The sequence below is a fragment of the Lynx canadensis genome, chromosome B2 (assembly GCF_007474595.2).
Source record: "Lynx canadensis isolate LIC74 chromosome B2, mLynCan4.pri.v2, whole genome shotgun sequence".
Lineage (NCBI taxonomy): Eukaryota > Metazoa > Chordata > Mammalia > Carnivora > Felidae > Lynx > Lynx canadensis.
Window position 1 is genome coordinate 99,493,763 of NC_044307.1, and position 21,508 is coordinate 99,515,270.

Sequence of the window (21,508 nt, forward strand, 5' to 3'; positions counted from 1 at the left end):
GAAATGTTAAGTTAGGAAACACAAGACATCAGAGCAGTGGCTTATAGCTAGTGTTTTGGAACAAAAGTGAATGAGGTAAGAAGAAAATCACGTCCAGCAGGAGTCAAAACCCAGGAAGCCAGGTAGAAGAGGTAGAAACCAAAGGATTGTAGGGCTCAAGCTAAAATATGCGCATCTAGGGAATTAATAGAAAACAAGATGAATACTTCCAATTATAAGCATAAGACCACATGAAACAGTAAGTGGATAAGAAGTAGGCAGGTTGGCAGAGATGGAAGAATGGGTGGCACAGGCTGGTTTTTCTAGTGCTATACTTCATTCTTGTCCTCATTGCATGCTGAATGCCTCCTCACACAGCTGAGTTGGCTCATAGACTGCATCATGATATAAATATTCATCCATTCCTCTAATCAGGCAAGATATTGGCAGCTCCACTTGACTCCTCTACCTCTGCCTTTCCAGTTGTGCTTCCTGAGCTGCTGCCTTAATGCTCCGTCCACCAGGGTCTCCTGCTAGAGCATAATTTATCCCAGCCCAGAAAAACTCCAAAGGGCTTTCAATGAGCAGCTTCTGCTGCCCTCTGCTGCGAAGTGAGGAATCTGTTCTTAGGGATGGAGAGAGCCAGCAGTTCCTGGGGAACCAGAGTGGAAGAGACGAGAACCCATGACGTTCCTGTAGCCTTGGGAAGGGGGCATGATGAGGCAGAAAGAGCCAGGCAAAGATACCAAATGCTCTAGAAGCTGCTAGTTGTTCACTCATTATCCTTTCTTCTCGTCCTTAGTAACAGAATCCGGATTTTGTTGGGGTCAGCAATGTGTCCAGCTAAAAACACTACATCTCCCAACTTCCCTTATAGCTTAGATAGCCCATAGGTAAGATGTGAGCATATTTTTTTCGTGGTGAGACTTCCTGTCACTTCATTAAAGAAGAATAATTCAAAAGAAAAGCAGTGGGGCGCCTGGGTGGCTCAGTTGGTTAAGCGCCCAACTCTTGATTTTGGCTCAGGTCATGATGTCACTTGGGTCGGTGAGATTGAGCCCTGCCTCGCTCCTCGGGGGTTCCGTGCTGTCAGTGAGGATTCTCTCCCCCATCTCTCTGCCTGTCCCCCACATGCTCTCACTCTCTCAAAATAAATAAACTTTTTAAACAATTAAAAAAAATAAAGAACACCTCAACTGGGTGGAGTGCCAGTTTTTGTCCCTTACATTTTTCCTCTTCCTGCTAAGCATACTGTTATGATGGCTGGAGCATCATTGGCCATCTTGTAACTTTTTCTGGTAGCCACATGCCAGGGATGGCAGAACAGAAAGATAGAGTCCCTGTTTCACTAAAACAATAAATCACATTTTCTTTTTTTCTGTGCTCTTGCATGTCTAACTGTTCATCAGAGAGTAGCCTTTAAGACAGAACATTAACAATGTTATTTTTAAATCACATCTTTCTCCTTCAAAATTCTTAAGAAATTATTTATGATTTTTAGATCCACAATCGAAGTGAACCAAATAACCCAAATATGAATTTACCTTTTTAGGGGTCCAACTTAAGATTTTTTTAAATATTAAATATTAGTGGCTGAGAGCTACTTTCTTTTAGGTATTTTGTTTTGTTTGGTTTCTTGTTTTTAAAGATGAATTTTTTTTTTATTTTTTTAATTTATATCCAAGTTAGTTAGCATATAGTGCAACAATGATTTCAGGAGTAGATTCCTTAATTCCCCTTACCCATTTAGCCCATCCCCCCTCCCACACCCCCACCAGTAACCCTCTGTTCTCCATATTTAAGAGTCTCTTATGTTTTGTCCCCCTCCCTGTTATTATATTATTTTACTTCCCTTCCCTTGTGTTCATCTGTTTTGTGTCTTAAAGTCCTCATATGAATGAAGCCATATGATATTTATCTTTCTCTGACTAATTTCACTTAGCATAATACCCTCCAGTTCCATCCATGTAGTTGCAAATGGCAAGATTTCATTCTTTTTGATTGCCAAGTAATACTCCATTGTGTGTGTGTGTGTGTGTGTGTGTGTGTGTGTGTATATATACATATATACCACATCTTCTTTATTCATTCATCCTTCGATGGACAATTGGGCTCGTTCCATACTTTGGCTATTGTTGATAGTGCTGCTATAAACATTGGGGTTCACGTGCCCCTTTGAAACAGCATACCTGTATCACCTGTATCCCTTGGATAAATACCAAGTAGTGCAATTGCTGGGTCACAGGGTGGTTCTATTTTTAATTTTTTTGAGGAACCTCCATACTGTTTTCCAGAGTGGCTGCACCAGTTTGCATTCCCACCAGCAGTGCAAAAGAGATCCTCTTTCTCTGCATCCTCGCCAACATCTGTCATTGCCTGAGTTGTTAATGTTAGCCATTCTTACAGTTGTGAGGTGGTATCTTATTGTGGTTATGATTTGTATTTCCCTGATGATGAGTGATGTTGAGCATTTTTTCATGTGTCAGTTGGCCATCTGGATGTCTTCTTTGGAGAAGTGTCTATCCATGTCTTTTGCCCATTTCTTCACTGGATTATTTGTTTTTTGGGTGTTGAGTTTGATAAGTTTTTTTATGGATTTTGGATACTAACCCTTTATCTGATATGTCGTTTGCAAATATCTTCTCTCATTCCATCGGTTGCCTTTTAGTTTTGCCGATTGTTTCCTTTGCTGTGCAGAAGCTTTTTATTTTGATGAGGTTCCAATAGTTCACTTTTGCTTTTGTTTCCCTTACCTCTGGAGACGTGTTGAGTAAGAAGTTGCTGCGGCCAAGATCAGAGAGGTTTTTGCCTGCTTTCTCCTCGAGGATTTTGATAGCTTCCTGTCTTACATTGAGGTCTTTCATCCATTTTGAGTTTATCTTTGTGTCTGGTGTAAGAAAGTGGTCCAGGTTCATTCTTCTGCATGTCGCTGTCCAGTTTTCCCAGCACCACTTGCTGAAGAGACTGTCTTTATTCCATTGGATATTCTTTCCTGCTTTGTCAAAGATTAGTTGGCCATACGTTTGTGGGTCCATTTCTGGGTTCTCTATTCTGTTCCATTGATCTGAGTGTCTGTTTGTGTACCACTACCATACTGTCTTGATGATTATAACTTCATAATACAGCTTGAAGTCCACAACTTAAGATCTTGACTAGAGCTTAGAAACTTCTTTTAAATGTAGATGTTCCACTGGTTTCATCTGTGAATAAAACACTGTTAACACCTAAAGAAGAGTATTAATTGTAGGTGATTCCCAAAGAAGAGTGTGGTATGGGACCAGGGAGCCAGGACTCGTGTTCCTAATTCTTTTAATTAAATTTACAATCATAGTAATCAAGTAGGTATACAATAGGGCACATAATATCAGCAGTGAAAAATAAAGATAGTGACTTAACCTATAACAAAACAAGAGTAATTTTAGTTTCATATAATGCCAATGGATCTAAATTGGAAAAAAAAATCAAATTTGCCCTTCCTGATGTAACTAAGTCTCTTACCTCCAACAGGTAAAGGCTGTGCTTATCTCAGACAGATAGGGCAGGGAGAATGCTTTTATATGTGGGCATACTGGCAAGTGCTGGCATCACTCCAGCAGTAGGTAGAGGCCCTGATGCCTGCTTCTACCTTGGACTGCCTCCCTCAAAGAGAAAACAGACAGTATGAGGAAGGGGCTGTCTTTGTGTATTTGTCCTAGGAACTCTGCAGCAGCTGAGATGGGGCTCCCAGATGCTACTTGACCAAAATTTTAATGTCTGGGGTCTTCCTGTGAAGTGTGTGTGTGTGTGTGTGTGCGTGTGTGCGTGTGCGTGTTGGAGAAGTGCCATACATAATTGTCTGACAGTGCCCGGTCCAATTTCTATGATACTAAAATATACCATAGCCAAGCATACATCTGTCTGAATCAGGAGGAATCAACCAACCAAACAAACAAAACCTCAGCTCTTTATCTTAAAACACAATAACTTAGAGATGCATTTTACTTATTTATTTATTTATTTATTTATTTATTTATTTATTTATTTATTCATTTATTTATTTTTATGTTTGTTTTGAGAGAAAGAGAGTGTGAGTAGGACAGGGGCAGAGACACATAATCTGAAGCAGGCTCCAGGCTCTGAGCTGTCAGCACAGAGCCCGTCGCAGAGCTCGAACTCACAAACTGTCAGATCATGACCTGAGCTGAAGTCAGATGCTTAACCGACTGAGCTACCCAGGCACCCCTACAGATGCATTTTAAAACTAAATACCAAAAGGTTGGACCAATAGAAAAAAAAGCATATAAGTATATATTAAATCTCTGGTTGAGAGGAAGGCTTTGTAAGGTGTGAAAGTAAATGGAAGAAATAAACAAAGTGAAAGTAATGATTTGACTACAAAAATATGAAAAATCCCTCTACTTTAAAAACAGCAAAATGATTTAAAAGACAAACCACCCAATGTGGAAAAAAATATAAAAAATAAGTTACTAATATAGCAAGTTATTGTAGAAACCATATAATTGATATAACAATTTGGAAAAATTAGCACAAGACCAAAATGGTCAACTCAGAAAAGAGGAAGTATAAATGGTTAACAAATATAAAAATTATATTTCAGAAATAGTCAAATGAAAATTGAAATTATATTTAAAAGAGAATATATCAAGGAAACAATAGCACATATTTTGTATATTACTGTGGGATCATTATTTGGAATAACTTTTGTGCAAAGCAATCTGACTCTGTCTATAAAACTTCATACTCATTAAACTAGTGATTCCAACTATGTCAATATAAGTGTCCAATTTGGGGGATAATTTGAAGCTTCAATACAAAGATGATAAAATATGAAATAAATGGAAATAAGATCCATAAGCATGGCATGAGTCACATTCATTTTGTTACCATCTTTACCAGTTTTAGAGGCTTGATCACCGAGGGTATTTTCTGAATTCTTCTTGTCTTCACTGTCTTCTAAAGAGCTTTCTCTTTGGTATTCACGAGTGAACACTGCATGAAAGAATAATATGCTTTATCAGCTAATCTGTTTATAGTGGGAAAGATATGGCTAAGAACATCAGCAATATATTTATTACCATCTTCATCAAATGAAGACTGCATCTCTTCTAAGCTCTTATCCACATCAGTTGGGAACTTGTCATACTCCTTCCTTTCAAGTTCTCTTAAAGTTGACTCTGTTGAAAGATAGTAATGGACTGTGTTAGCAAATATAGTCGTGGGGTAGGGAGACAGGTATAGTGATTAAATCCTCCGCTTTTTAAAGACAGACAGACTTGTGTGTGAGTTCTGATTCAGCCAGTGTGGCTTTGGCAAATCATTTGATCTCTGTTTCAATTTCTATTGGGCAAAATGAGGATTATCAAACTGAAAGCACTGTTGTAAGGATTAAATGAGATAATAGAAGCAAACACTTAGAAAATGCTTGGCACATAGGAAGCCTAATCCATGTTGGCTGTCATTCCCTGTGTTATTATAGAATTTTCTATGTTAAAAAAAAACCCTCAATATTCTCCACTGACAAATTTTTCTTAAAAGTATATTGGGAAAAAAGACAGTCTCTTTAACAAATGGTGCTGGGAGAACTGGACAGCAACATGCAGAAGATTGAACCTAGACCACTTTCTCACACCATTCACAAAAATAAACTCAAAATGGATAAAGGACCTGAATGTGAGACAGGAAACCATCAAATCCCTAGAGGAGAAAGCAGGAAAAGACCTCTCTGACCTCAGCTGTAGCAATTTCTTACTTGACACATCCCCAAAGGCAAGGGAATTAAAAGCAAAAATGAACTATTGGGATCTCATCAAGATAAAAAGCTTCTGCACTGCAAAGGAAACAACCAACAAAACTAAAAGGCAACCAACGGAATGGGAAAAGATATTTGCAAATGACATATTGGACAAAGGGCTAGTATCCAATATCTATAAAGAGCTCACCAAATTCCACACCCAAAAAACAAATAACCCAGTGAAGAAATGGGCAGAAAACATGAATAGACACTTCTCTAAAGAAGACATCTGGATGGCCAACAGGCACATGAGAAGATGCCAAACGTCACTCCTCATCAGGGAAATACAAATCAAAACCACACTCAGATATCACCTCACACCAGTCAGAGTGGCCAAAATGAACAAATCAGGAGACTGTAGATGCTGGAGAGGATGTGGAGAAACGGGAACCCTCTTGCACTGTTGGTGGGAATGCAAATTGGTGCAGCCACTCTGGAAAACAGTGTGGAGGTTCCTCAAAAAATTAAAAATAGACTTACCTTATGACCCAGCAATAGCACTGCTAGGAATTTACCCAAGGGATACAGGAGTACTGATGCATAGGGGCACTTGTACCCCAATGTTTATAGCAGCACTCTCAACAATAGCCAAATTATGGAAAGAGCCTAAATGTCCATCAACTGATGAATGGATAAAGAAATTGTGGTTTATATACACAATGGAATACTACGTGGCAATGAGAAAGAATGAAATATGGCCCTTTGTAGCAACATGGATGGAACTGGAGAGTGTTATGCTAAGTGAAATAAGCCATACAGAGAAAGACAGATACCGTATGTTTTCACTCTTATGTGGATCCTGAGAAACTTAACAGAAACCCATGGGGGAGGGGAAGGAAAAAAAAAAGGAGGTTAGAGTGGGAGAGAGCAAAAGCATAAGAGACTCTTAAAAACTGAGAACAAACTGAGGGTTGGGGGGGGTGGGAGGGAGGGGAGGGAGGGTGATGGGTATTGAGGAGGGCACCTTTTGGGATGAGAACTGGGTGTTGTATGGAAACCAATTTGACAATAAACTTCATATATTGAAAAAAAAAACAACAATGAAAGAAAAAAGTATATTGGGAGTGAAATTAGCAAAACTAGGAAATTAGTGGAACTAGCAAGAAAATTCCAATTAAAATGATTTTAAGAACCCTACTGTCAGATTTAGAATAATTACTGAATTTGAAAAAGGAAAGGAAGAGATTTTTAAGTTTGCAGTATATAAGAGATGGCCTCTGTTTCTAAATTCCAGTGGAAGAAAGCAATTCGTGGCAAGACCTAAAATCTATGATTTCATGCCGTAATTTGATATGAAAGGAATCACTACAGACTCCAAGAAACATTACGGATCACTACTCTTCTTAACTGGAGCCCAACTAGTTGCTCTCCTGATCCAGGTTTCATTTAAATGTCCTCTCTTCCCTGCTCATCCTAACACTCCAGCACCCCTGCCTCATTACCGCCTGACCTACTACTGTGTTATATTTTTTCCATTTGTTCACTTGTTTCTTTTTTCCTCCTCTGTATTTCATTAAAATGTAACAATCACAAAGACAGGAGTTTCTGTGTCTTGTTAACTGCTGTGGCCCAGTGTCTAAATCATGTCTAATACACAGTGGGTACTCAAGTTGAGTGAGTTAATGAATTCATTTTGTCAAGCCTTAAATAAGTTGAATAACAAGCCATCTTGGTCAATATTTCTCAAGCTTTAGTTTGTGAGTTGTCCATGAATATTTTAAAAACTTTTGGTTTTTCTTTGAAGATAACATACTAAAATTTAAATTCATTCTGAATCATCTGGATGATCTTTTGGATGGCAGGTAATTTAAATGCTGGTCTTTTTGCTGTTGTTTTTGCAATCCCTTGGGCACCGTGTTGGACTCTTTTACTTGTTTGTAGGCTAATGAGAAAGGAGAGAGGCAGATTCATTAGGCAAATAACCTGGTTTTTTTCCTAGCAAAAGTTCAACAGTGCCATGTAGGAAGAGATAATTTCCTTGCTATTTAAATAATTTCAAGCATAGAAAATGACAGAAGCTTTCCAATTTATGTAAAAAGTTTTCCTCATCTGGAGAGTTACAGAACTGTGTTAATTGATCACTAAGGCTTCTTCCAGTTTCACTGTTTTAAAATTTTTTTTCATATTTATTCATTTATTTTAAGAAATAGAAGAGAGTGCACACAAGCAAGAGAGGGACAGAAAGAGGGGGAGAGAGAATCCCAAGCAGGCTCCATGCTGTCAGCACAGAGCCCAACATAGGCTTGATCCCATAAACTGTGAGATCATGACCTGAGGCAGTATCAAGAGTCCAACGGTAAACTGACCGAGCCACCCAGGTGCCTCTTTGTAACTGTTTTGAATTTGAAATTAAAACTCCCCAAACAGAAAAAAATAATTTTTAAAAAAAGTTTATTTATTTCTTTTGAGAGAGTGAGAGGGCACGTACACGCACATGAGCGGGGGAGTGGCAGAGAGAGAGGGAGAGAGAGGATCCCAAGCAGGCTCCACACTGTCAGCATGGAACCCGATGTGGGGTTTAATCTCAGAACTTTGAGATCATGACCTAAGCCCAAATCAGAAGTCAGATGCTCAACTGACTGAGCCACCCAGGTGCCCCAGAAAAACTTAATTACCATGGGGGCTGACATACACACCTACATACTAAAGTAGCAGCAGCAGCAACAACAACAACAATGTAAACTCCACAAGAATCAGGCGGAGTATTGTCACAATTGGTGTAAATGAAGGTATATAAATTCTACTCAGTCTCTGCCCAGCCAGCAAATCCATAATAGTAAATCCAAATTTGGAAGCTCTTTCTGATTCCTTTCCTTAGAAGCTTAGGACTGAAATCTTTTCTCTGTTCATGAATCCCGTTTATGTATATTCGTGTCTTCAACCCATTATTAAGAGGCTGCACCATACAACATGCTAGGGGATCGAGGCGAGCAAACCAGGTCCTAGCCCTCAGGCAGCCAGGCTGAACTGTTGACCTAAGCTTAGAACACGCATTTAAAAGAGATAGTTCACCTTGTCTTTTAGCTTGTAGTTTTGTGAGAAGCTGTTCTTTCACAGCTTTAATCGCTGCTTCGGTGGCCTCAGCGATAGTATCGCTTATTAATGACTGAAGGGCTGTATCAAAACGTGGTTGAACAAGTTTGGCATAGTCAATTACCTGCAAAGAATATTTGAGAAAAGCAACAAAAGCACAAATCACATGAATATTAAACACATTGTTCACCCGTATCTATTTCTAGATCTCTACTTACCTATCTCAAACATCTTAATGCTGCTTGAAGTATGTTATTTTCGGAATTCAATGTTTTTGAGTACGTGCTTTCATAGAAATTCAGTCATACTTTCCATGTAGTATGATGTATTTATATATGTATGTATCATGTAATATATATTCAAGTTACGTATTTTTAAGTCAATTTTTCATGGATAACTTACATACAACAAAAGGCATCCATTTTAAGTATACAGTCTAATGAGCTTTGACAAATATATACACATAACAACTATAATCAATATATGGAACATTTATATCACTCCAGAAAGTTCCCTTATGCTTCATTATAGTTAGTTCCTGGGCCCTGGACACTACTTTCTGTTTTCTGTCACTATATATTAGTTTTGCCTTTTCTAGAATTTCATATAAATAGAGCCATTTAGTATGTAATCTTTCTAACCTTTTCTCCTTTATACACTGTTTTTGAGATTCATCAGTGTCATTGCATACATCAGTAATCAGTTCCTTTTTATAGTTAAGCAGTATCACTAAATGAATATGCCGCAGGTTTTTTTTTTTATTCATTCATCTATTGATGGACACTTGGGTTTTTCCAGTTTGGGGCTGTTATATAAATAAACTAGCAATGAACATTTGTGAGGAAGTCTTTTTGTGGTCATATGTTTTTATTTCTCTTAGACAAATACCTAGAAGTGGAATTACTGGGTCATATTGTAAATGTGTATATGATTGAAAAAAAAATTTTTTTAATGTTTATTTATTTTTGAGAGAGATAGAGAGAGACCGAGTGCAAGCGAGGGAGGGGCAGAGAGAGAGGGAGACACAGAATCCGAAGCAGGCTCCAGGCTCCGAGCTGTCAGCACAGAGCCCGACATAGGGCTCGAACTCACGAACTAAGATCATGACCTGAGCCAAAGTCGGACACTCAACTGACTGAGCCATCCAGGCGCCCCAAATGTGTATTTGATTTTACAATAAGCCATTAAACCATTTCCAAAGTGGTTGAACTACTTTACTTTCCTACCAGCAAATGTATACAAATTACAGTTACTCCACATCTTCACCAACACTTGGTTTTGTGAATCTTTTAAATTTTAGCCATTGTAGCGGGTGTGAAGAAGTATCTCGTTGTAGTTTAAATTCACATTTCCCTGATCACAATTCATTTTGACCTTCTTGTTTGGGTGCTGTTGGTCAATCACTCGCCTTCTGTTTTTAATCATATGTTCAACTTTTGGCCATTTAAAAAACCGGGTAATAATTCTCTATATATTCTGAATATAAGACCATTGTAGAGTAGATAATATGCTCTACATATCGGGATGTTAGAAATATATTTCTATATGCCTCTTAAGTTTAAATAATACTTCCACACTTCTAGATTCCATTTTACTTTTCCTTCAATATGCTTATATTACTTTATTCCAGGCCAATAAATACACATCTTCACTGTCATTTTTAATGGATGCACGGTATTAGATATTAGATGAACATATTATGCTTTATTTAACTAAAATGCTAATAATATATATTTAGGTATACATGTTTTTACTATAATAATAGTAACTAGGCTATGATGAACACAGTTATGTATCTATCTTTGATCAGTTTCTTTACCAAAAATTTATAAAATAGGATTGGCAGTTCAAAGGATATGCAAAGGACTTTAGGCTCTTACATATTTCTAATTGCCATCCCTAATGGTTATGCTCTTACAAGCATTATATGAAAATGTACTTCTCCACATCCTAGCCACACATCAATATTGGGTATTAACAGTGATCTTTCAACTCCAACAGTGAGATTGACAGATCTCTGGGGTTTTTTGGCATCTCTCTGGTTATCAGGGAGGTGATAACCATTTTCTCATGATTAATGGCTATGCTGTTGTATCTATTATTTTGGGAATTGTTTGTTTGCTACTTTTTTCCATTAGGGCTTCATCTGCACTTTGGTTTGTAAGAGCTCTTTATATTTTAAACTTATAATTCCTTTGTCTGACACATACTTTAATATAATGTTTGTGGTTTGTAAACAAACCATATGTGGTAATGATAAACCACAGAGTGGTAGAAAATATTCATAATGCTTATTATCTAAAAAGAACTTGCATATAGACAATTTAAGGAACTCCTACCAATAATATGTAAAAAAAATTTTTTTTCAAATGCCCAATAGGCTTGAGCAAACATTTCAAAAAGAGAATATTTGAATGGCCAATAAACAAAGAAAAAATGTCTAACCTCATTCATTTCAGGGAAATGCAAATTAAAACCACAGGGAGATACACCTATTAGAATGGCTTAAATTAAAAAGACTGACCATAACGAAAGTTGGAAGGAATGTGGAATAACAGAATTCTCACACACTGCTGATCAAGTTGTAAATGGATAGAATTCATTTGGAAAAGTTTGGCGTTGTCTACACAAGTTGCATACTCAATGTCCCAGGAATCTTACTACTAGATATATCTCCAAAACATATAAAGATACCATGTGTGCACCATAAGACATGTACAAGAATGTTTATAGCAATATTATTCATAATACTCAAACTGTAATCAATCCAAATTTTATCAACACTCAAGTGGATAAATAACTTATAATATAATACAATCAATATAATGCAATAAAAAATACATAGATCGAGGCTATATGCAGTAACATGTATAAACAACACGCATAAATATCATAATCATAATGTTAAGTGAAAAAAGCCAGGCACAAAGAACATAAATTGTCTAAGTCTAGAAAGTTAAAAAAAAAACATGCAAACTAATCTATGGCATTGGATGTACACTTCCAAGGTAAAACCATAAGAGAAAAGAATAGGAGTGAATACCATCAAGTTCGGGGCAGAACTTACCTTTGTGGAAGGAATAAGAGGATCAACATTGGGAAGAGGCATGAGGGGGTTTTCAGGGTGCTGGCAACTCCATATTTGTCCTGGGTGGTGGTTATATGGGGTTTTTTTTTGGTGATAATTCACTGAGCTTCACTTTTCTGTTTGTTTGTGATATGTTAGAGTTAAAAAGTTAAAGCAAATAGAAAATGTCACCCCTGAGTTCAAAGGAATAGCACTTGAAAGAAATCCAAACTCCTTCTTCTCAGGGCTGCAGTGTTCTGTCTGACTACATCTTCGGCCCTCATCATCTTCTGCCTTCCCCCTTGTGTTCTCTACTCCAGCACACTGGCCTTCGCAGAACTGCTGTCCATTCTAACCCCTCACCGAATCCTTGGGTTCTGCCTTCAAATTATACCCTCCATCTGCCTACACCTTACCACCTCTACTGCTATCACTCTGGTCTAAACTACACATAATTTCTCTTCACTTTACTGAGGGTGGAGAACAAGATCTCTGGGGAGAGAGGCCAAGGAATGGACAGGCCAGGGTGTCTGTCACCACAGAGGGTCATCTTGGCAGATGCTAAGGATGACGGCAGGAGTGACTGTATGGAGAGGGGGATGGTGAGCTAGGACTGTGACCCAGGAAACAGGAGATGAATGAAACCAAAACAGGTAATGGGTGGCACAGTCCACATGACATAGCAGTCAAATCTGGGGGCTTTGGGGAAGCAGGGAAAGGCTGTGGACTCGGAAACTGCAATAAGCAGCAAGGGGGAGGCTTTCCCCACACCAAACCCAGTGAAACAATTACCCAATTGACAGTGTGAAATTAAGAACACTAAATACAAATCTTGTGAATCCGAAAGTCCTACAAATTATAGTCAACTATAGGTAGGTAGATAGCTAGCTAGCTGAATGACTACTTACCTTTCCTTTGTAATTTTCGGCAAGCAAATTGCTAAGTGTTGTTTTCCCTGAAGACTGAGGTCCAAATATGAATACTTTAAATGGTGGTGCCGGCATAGGCGGAAGAAGATAGGGACGTGGGCTCAATAAAAATTTTTTTAATGCTTCTTCTGATGAAAGACAGTACATTTTACCTAGAAAACTTAAAATATGCCATAATCATAAACAACTGAAAAGAGGTACGGACAAGTTTTAAATTTAAGTTGTGAAAATCTTACTTACCTCACGGAAAAGTCTGGTAGTCCTGGATAAATGTTACCTTCTTTTAAAGTCACAGGACATGTACGTCCCCATCTGCTTCTCTGCCATCTATACCTTGGTGCGATAAGTTTATAAGATGCAAGAGTACGGAACAGCTCATCCTGTTAATCACAAATACCACACTAAAAATGTGGGCATCGTTTTGCTAAAATTAACAGTATGAAGTATTTAATTTTTTAGTTGGTAGTGCTTTGCTATTTAAGAAAGAATTTATTAAGAAAATTTTGGCTTTTTTCTTAATTGCAAACATTCTGTACTTGTCCAAAATGTAATAAGACAAATAGTTGTCATTTCTATTATGACCCTGGTTTAAATTTTATCGAGCATTTTGTGCTATAAAGTAGAAAGACTATAATGTAGATAGAATGTTTTTTATGATCTTCTTGTATTACCTGATTTGAAAAAATTCTTACTGAAAAGGTTTGAAAATGCACCAGATTCTTAGTTTAACTAAGTTTTTAAATTGTAACATGTTATATACAGGTTGCTTTTTTTTTTTTTTTTGCATTTATTTAGCTCTTTTGTTTTTAAAATAAAAAGTCCCCCTCAGTATTCCTCTGTTGGTGCCCTCCAGAGAAGTTAGGTCCACTTCTCCACAGACTGCAGATAGCTGAGGGGTTCACTGTCCTCATGCTACCTTAGCAGGGGACGAAAGAGCCGGGGAGAGAGAGCATGGTGAGCAACTGCTGGGGGGAAAAGGATCCAGGTACGCTCTCTCCAACCTTCAGATGTAGATCTCACACGTATCTGCTGGCTCCAGAGTTGACTGTGGAGGACAGATGAGAATGGGGTCTCATTTGGACCTCTGTAGCATCAGAGAGTAAAGAGGCATGCACACTGCGGGGGATGCTGCATGAATGTTGGAAACTGAAGGTTGAAAGAAGTAGCTAACTGTTAAGGAGACTGTCGTTGCTTAGAGGAGTTGCATGAGACCAATAACCTAATCAGTGGGCCACATTAGGCTACCACCCTTCTCGATGGAGTCTACAGACAACGAACCAGGGACTGAAACGTATCTAGTTAAGCCAGGAGGCGGTCACTCTTTCCTTATCATCTCTACTTCCTGTCCAAACTTGGGAAAAGTATTTGAAAAGCAGACGCTGAGCATTCTCTCCAGGAAAGGGTGTTTGAATGGCAGACCACGCTCCTCTCTCAACCACTGTCACATCCATAATACAACAGTGTCAGGAACACAGTAGTTATTTGAAAAAAGGGTTCAATGATTTGAAGGAATAAATGAGTGTTTATAGAGCTGAGGGCTTTTATGATGTCTCTGCTTTCTTTGGTGTTGCAAGATTTTTAAAATGAACTTGAGTTTCTTTCTCATTATTCTTGTGGTTGTTTTGATTTTATTGTCTTTGTTTCAAGACTTTTGTGTCTATTTTATTTATTTATTTTAAAAAATATTTTAACATTAATTCATTTTTGAGAGACAGAGAGAGACAGAGTGTGAGTGGGGGAGGGGCAGAGAGAGAGGGAGACACAGAATCCGAAGCAGGCTCCAGGCTCTGAGCTGTCAGCACAGAACCCAATGCAGGTCTCAAACCCAGGAACTGTGAGATCATGCGACCTGAGCTGAAGTCGGACACTTAACCGACTGAACCACCCAGAACCCCCATCAAGAGTTTTGTTGTGTTTAGTGTTCACTAGAATTTGTGTTAATTATTACAGCTTCTTCCTAAAAATCAAACCCATTCTTGTGAAAGGTATCCTGAAATTCCTTTTATACCTTGAAAGAATACATTAAATTAAGGCCACAACATATAGTGAAAAGATAGACTTTCAAACAGTTAAAAATAACTTACATTGTCCATTATGTCATTAATTTCTTCTTCTGCACTCTGAAGTTTAGTTAAAACAGCTGCTCTTTTTAGGTTCAGATATTTAAGTCGGTCCATAACTGTCTAAATTTGTTAAAGAACAAATATTTAAATACATTGGCATTTGAACATCTCAAATACTCTGTAACAGTGATGAGCTTATGAGTAGAATACTTCCTTGCCTCCACCTTCTGATGGTTTGCTGGCAATGTTTGGTGTTCCTCCAATCTCTGCCTTTGATGTCACATAGCTATCTTCTGCCTGCGTGTTGAGTCTCTTCTCTTACAAGGATACCAGCATATTGGGTTATGACCCACTCTAACTCAGTATGAACTCATCTGCACTTGATTACATCTGAAAAGATCCTGTTTCCAAATAAGGTTACATTCACAGGTATTGGAAGTTAGGACCTCAACATATCTTTTGGGGGTACACAATTCAATCCATAACAGTTTGCCCTCTGGTCCCCAAATATTCATGTCCTTAGAGATCTAGTTCTGTGGGAACTCTTGAGGATGAGGGAATACAGCCATGTCAAGATGGAAGCAGATCTTAGAGTTCGCTGCCATGATCCAAGAGATGCCTGGGACCACCAGAAGCTGGAAAAGGCAATGCTGGATCATCCCCTAGAGGCTTTGGAGGGAGCAAGGCCTGGCCAACACCTTGATTTTTTTTATTTCTAACCTCTAGAACTATAAGAAAATAAAATTTTTGTCACTTTAAGCCACCTAATTTGCTACAGCAGAATTAGAAACTAACAGGGACATTATGCAGAAGAACATGAAACGTAGACTCTGAGATGAGAGATGGTGGACTGACAAAGTCCTGATGGTCAATGGTAATCTGTGGTGGATTGTGTTATTTGTTCATAATTTACCCTTCTCTCCCTTCCCTTTTTAATTCCCTAGTTCACCGTGGGTAGAATACACTTCCCTATCCCACTGATATTGAGCTTCTCCGTGTAACTTGTTTTGGCTAATGGAATAGGCAGGAAGACCAGGGTGCCAATGACAATTGAAGCCTTAACAGGCTTAGAAAGTTTCAACCAAGGCCTATTGGAGCTTCTGCCCTCTACCTTGAGAAAAGTGTCCTGGTTTGTAAAATCCAAATTCTGGATATGTTTTGAAGGAAAAGCCTGCTTGGGTGTGGGATGTGAAAAAAAAGAGAAGAGCAGATTGAAGAGTGGATTAGACGCTTACTGAGAGGGGAAACCTGTGACAGGAGTGTATCTGGGGCAGGTGGTGGTGATGGTGGATCTGGGGATTTTTGTTAAATCTGAGATAACTACTAGACAGCCAATTGGATATACTGAGTAGCAGCTGATTATATAGGCATGGAATTCAGGGGAAAGGTCTGGGATAGTAACAGCACTTAGTAGGGCAGACAGAAGAGTGCAGAAGGAGCGAGCTCAGGGATTCTCCAACTCTACAGATGAGAGAGTGTAGAATGTTCAGTGAGGTAGAATGGACTATACAGTGTGGAGTATATTCTTTATTTTAAAAAAAGCTTCATTGAGATACATTTCACATAAGTATAATTTATCCATTTAAAGTATAGCATGGCTAAAATTAAATGGTTTTTAGTATATTTAAATTTGCACACTCATCACCACAATTAATCCTAGAACATTTTAATCACCCCAAAAAGAAACCCTTTATCCATTAGTAATCACTTCACATTCATCCCGAGATCTCCCATTGTGGCAACCCTCACCCCAAGCAACTGCTGATCTATTTTCTATTTTGATCCATCAGCTTATTTTGGATATTTTATATAAAAGGAATCATAAGGGACCTTTTGTAACTTTTATTTTACTGAGTAGGTGTTCAAGATTCATCCATGTGGTAGCATGTATCAAAACTCCATTCTGTTTTATTGCCAAATAATATTCCAGTGTATAGGTACACCACATTTTATTTGTCCATTCATCAATATGTGGACATTTGGCTTGTTTCAACATTTTGGCTATTGTGATTAATGCTGCTATGAACCTTCATGGACAAGTTTTTGTTTGAACACCTGTTTTCAACTATTTTGGCTATAGATACCAAGGGGTTGATTGCTGAGTCATGTGGTAATTCCATGGTTAGATTATTGAGGAACTACCAAACTATTTTCCAAAGTGGCCACACCATTTTACAATCCCACAGCAATATATGAAGGTTCTAACTTTTCTACATCGTCACCAACACTTACTACTGTTGTTTTTTTTGTTTTGTTTTGTTTTGTTTTTAATTTTTTTTTCAACGTTTTTATTTATTTTTGGGACAGAGAGAGACAGAGCATGAACGGGGGAGGGGCAGAGAGAGAGGGAGACACAGAATCGGAAACAGGCTCCAGGCTCCGAGCCATCAGCCCAGAGCCCGACGTGGGGCTCGAACTCACGGACCGCGAGATCGTGACCTGGCTGAAGTCGGACGCTTAACCGACTGCGCCACCCAGGCGCCCCTGTTGTTGTTGTTTTTTTTAAATGTTAGTCATTTTAGTGATATGAAGTGGTATCTCATTATGGTTTTGGTTTGCATTTCCCTAATGGCTCCTGTTAAGCATCTTATCATGTGCTTATTGGCAGTTATTTGAGACACTTTTTGTCACACAGAGATTAAAAAAAATTTTTTTTAACATTTATTTATTTTTGAGACAGAGAGAGACACAGCATGAGCAGGGGAGGGTCAGAGAGAGAGGGAGACACAGAATCCGAAACAGGCTCCAGGCTCTGAGCTGTCAGCCCAGAGCCCGATGCGGGGCTCGAACTCACAGACCGTGAGATCATGACCTGAACCGAAGTCGGACACCCAACTGACTGAGCCACCCAGGCGCCCCGTCACACAGAGATTTTAAATTCAAATGTACTTTTGATTTAAATATGGATAGATGAACAGATATAACATCAAATTTTTAAGTGTCAAAAGGAATTTTTCAAACAGACTAAAATGTAAATATATTTTTGATATTTATGAAGATAAGTACAATCCAGTCAGTAACTTTTTGATTTTCCAAACTGTGGGATATTCTCACTAAACATTGCACTTACCATGAAGAGCTCCTCTGGGGGCTTATTTCCATCGAGCTCAATGAGATACTGGGAATTGTGTTCAGCCATTACTTCCTGCAAAAAATAGAAAAGATCCCTTATAAGCCAGATCCTTGGCAAAACTGAATACAAGATCAGAATCTTAGTATACTATGAATAAATCTTTAAAGCTAAATTGTTTGCTTTATGCATGATATAATGTGTATTATTTTAAGTGCTCTTTTGCAAAAGCCTAAACCAATCTTCTTACCATGAATTTTATTTTCTTTCTGTTTTTTTTTTTTCCAGTTTTTCTTTCCACCAAAGTTTTAGAGTCCTTCCAAATAGAAAATGTTTGGGGGCGTCTATCTCTCTGCATATATACATAAAATAATTTCTGCCAAACTGATAATTGTAAATGACATTGGTTTGTTCTACTTTTTATTCCCCTGGCTATGGGTGAGGTCAGTATTCAGATATCCATCTCTGAACACTGTCTAACCATAACATCTGGGCATTTTTCTATTAGATTGTTTCTTTTCTCTAACATTCATGGGAAGTCTTTAACCCATATCGATTACAAATATTTTACCTTTATTGAAAAAAAAAATTTTTTAATGTTTATTTATTATTGAGAGACAGAGAGAGACACAGCATGAACATGGGAGGGGCAGAGAGAGAGGGAGGCACAGAATCCGAAGCAGGCTCCAGGCTCTGAGCTGTTAGCACAAAGCCTGACGCAGAGCTTGAACTCACTGCGAGATCATGACCTGAGCCGAAGTAGGATGCTCAACCTACTGAGCCACTCAGGCGCCCCTCAAATATTTTACCTTTAAAGGTAAAAAAGATTCATCTCTTAACTTTGCTTATGGAATCTTCTATAAAATAAAATATTTTTATAATAAAATATATCTGTTTTCATTGTTTCTGGATCTCTTGCTTAAATTAGATTTTCTCTATCTCAAGATTATATTAATGTTCTTCTCAATTTTCTTCCATTATTTTTTGTTTTTAATATTAAAATCTAAAATCTGCCGGATTTTATGTTTGTACATTGGCAATGATGAACTCTATTTGAGCCCTGCATTTCCAGGAAGTAGGGATGATTGAGAGGTAGGACCCATCTCTATCCTTTCTCAAGGACTCAGATAAGATCTGTCTTCATCCTTCTCCATCATTTCCTAAGACTCGAGGATATCCCCTTTGCTTACCTGCCTCCATCCATAAAACCCCAAGTCTCCCTTTCTTTTCCTTGATGAGAAGGTTCTCATTAATGAATGTTCTCCTTATTGCAATAATCTGAACAAATCATCTCCTTAATTAATTGTGCAGGCATTTTGTTTTTCACAATATTATGTGAGGTTGGGTTCTAAGCCCTTCTTTTTCTTTTAGACAGCACATTATGCCAATATTATTTATTTAAACGTAAATAGCCATGTTCTGAACAAGGAAGTACATAATGCTTTTCTGGATTTCAGATTCTTTTCTTAAGCAGGATTATTAAGAGTGGACTTACTAAGCCAAAGTATAAGACTAAAGATACATGCACCACATCAGACCAGGAGTCAGGTTGGGATTCAAAGACAGGCAAGAATGAGGACTTGGCCTTGGTGAAGCAAGATATAAACCAGAAAATGATGCTCCCACTTGCTTTCCTCATGTCTTTTGGAGGAGCACTGAATTTTGGTGATCTTGGCCTCCAAAGTGAATTGACACCTGAGCCAGGTCAGAGGAGACTAGAATTGCAGGCTCCTACCTTTTATGGCTTTCCCCACCTTCCTCTACACACACCAGGACACCGGAATTACCATAAAAGGCAATTATTTTACTATTCAGCAAGTGTCATGTCGGCTTAAAGTCTAGTTTTGGCTTCCAGGATGGAAGACCTGGTCCTTATCCTTAAAAAGACTATCTGAAGCCCATGAATGTAGTTTTCTAATTTTCTGAATCTGATTTTAATTATGCTTTATTTCACACCCAATGCCAGCCACTTAAGGAGTTTGCAGGATATTTCTGTTGAAGGAAGAAAGAACATGATAGACATGCAAATTACTCTTAAGAAGCAAAATTTAAAGGCCAGGGATAGAAAAGGAGGTAGGGAGGAATAAGTCATACATAAGAAAACGATTAAATTTGGCTCCTCTTTTGGGGTGGACAATGAAAATGAAAACGACCCACTCATTTGCCTTTAAACACATATAAACTTCATAAAAAAGCATGAAATAGATTCTTTTAGTTTCTCTATCAGATGGGAAGAGGCAATGTGAGTCCTATTTTTTTATTTGTCTTTGTACCCTGTTGCTCAGCATGGTGTGTGGCCAAATACCCAAATCTGATAAATGTTTGTTGAATATCTCCAACACAAATTTGGCAGAGTCTATCCTGGACTTTAGACCATAATCAAATATGCTTTTCACAAATTGTAACTTTAGTAATCATATTTTTAAAATGCTAATTATTTTAATTAAAACTGTCTTATTCTAATATGTAATGGCCTTAATCATGTTTATATGTAATCAGCTTTGAATGAGATAACCATAGAAACCAATCCGGGGATAATTTTTTAGATTGCAATTTAAATAAACGAACAGTTTCTTCTAAAATGTACAGCTGTTTTGATAAATCCATAAATTATAGATTGAAAATGTCTTTATAAAATAGTCTCTTAACAGGGGTTTTCCAACTTCTGACCATAAATAAATTCCTGTAGTGACTTTTGAAAAATGTGGTTCATATATCACTTTTCAACAATACTGCTGCTTATTAAGAGTAAAATAATATTGTCTTGTGAAACAGCCTTTGGAATGCAAGCTTAATTCTAATAGCATTCTATCAAACTAAGTGGTGGAGAATCAGATAGATAATACAGGGGGATGAAAAAATGTGAAAGCTATTTCATCAGTGATAGAACACAAATATCAATATTCCCATTTTCATCAATATATCTTGTTCTTACTTCTAAAGAATGAAGAATTAGTTCCTTGTAAAGTTTAACAACGTTCTCAATATTTTCCAAATAATCCTCAGGTCTCTGGACTACGTGTTGAAGAATTTCAGCCACCATCTGCATTTCTGCAATAAATGCCTAAATGAAAAAGATGAGATTTTTACATCTTTATGTTAATGATTACTTAATCCACAAGCCGTGTCATCCCTCCCTCCTTACACTTACAAGCCATTTTGGGGTGAGAGAAGCAGGTAGAAGGGAGACTGAGGATTTTTATTTAAGAGACACTAAATACCGTAAGGGGTCTTTATCAGATGGAATAAAACTTTAACTTGGATACTTATTTATTTATTTATTTATTTGCTCCTCAAGAAGTAGGGAAGAGTAAGGGAAGAATATCTGATTTTTAGAGAGAATGAAGAAATCAGATTTACTGAGCTTCCAGTTCGTTCATTCATTCATTCATTCATTCATTCATCAATTCACTCATTGATGAGTGCCAGGCACTGTTCTAGGAGCTTGAGATAAGACAGTGAACAAAATCAGCTAAGAGCCTGGGGCTCACAGAGCACACATTCCAGCTGGGGAAGACAGAGCACAAACAAGTAGACAAGTAAATACAAAATGTGTTGGGTGGTGATAAGGACTAG

General features: G+C 37.9%; 1 protein-coding gene across 6 annotated transcripts in view; it reads right to left on the reverse strand.

Moving 5' to 3' along the window:
* Positions 1-21,508, reverse strand: part of AK9 (adenylate kinase 9) — a 131,738-nt gene that overhangs the window by 80,894 nt on the left and 29,336 nt on the right. For 5 of the 6 annotated variants that reach the window (XR_003968925.1, XM_030316128.1, XM_030316126.1 and 2 more), the window contains 8 exons: positions 20,868-20,996; positions 17,933-18,007; positions 14,884-14,982; positions 13,040-13,179; positions 12,779-12,959; positions 8,783-8,927; positions 5,055-5,153; positions 4,873-4,968 (listed from right to left, as the gene is read on the reverse strand). Coding sequence is in view for 5 of the 6 variants with exons in the window: in XM_030316128.1 (XP_030171988.1) it covers positions 4,873-4,968; positions 5,055-5,153; positions 8,783-8,927; positions 12,779-12,959; positions 13,040-13,179; positions 14,884-14,982; positions 17,933-18,007; positions 20,868-20,996 (964 nt within the window). In the remaining variant the exon portion in view is untranslated. Of the gene's footprint in view, positions 1-4,872; positions 4,969-5,054; positions 5,154-8,782; positions 8,928-12,778; positions 12,960-13,039; positions 13,180-14,883; positions 14,983-17,932; positions 18,008-20,867; positions 20,997-21,508 lie in introns of those variants that run through there. The other variant, XM_030316133.1, reaches the window with a different exon arrangement.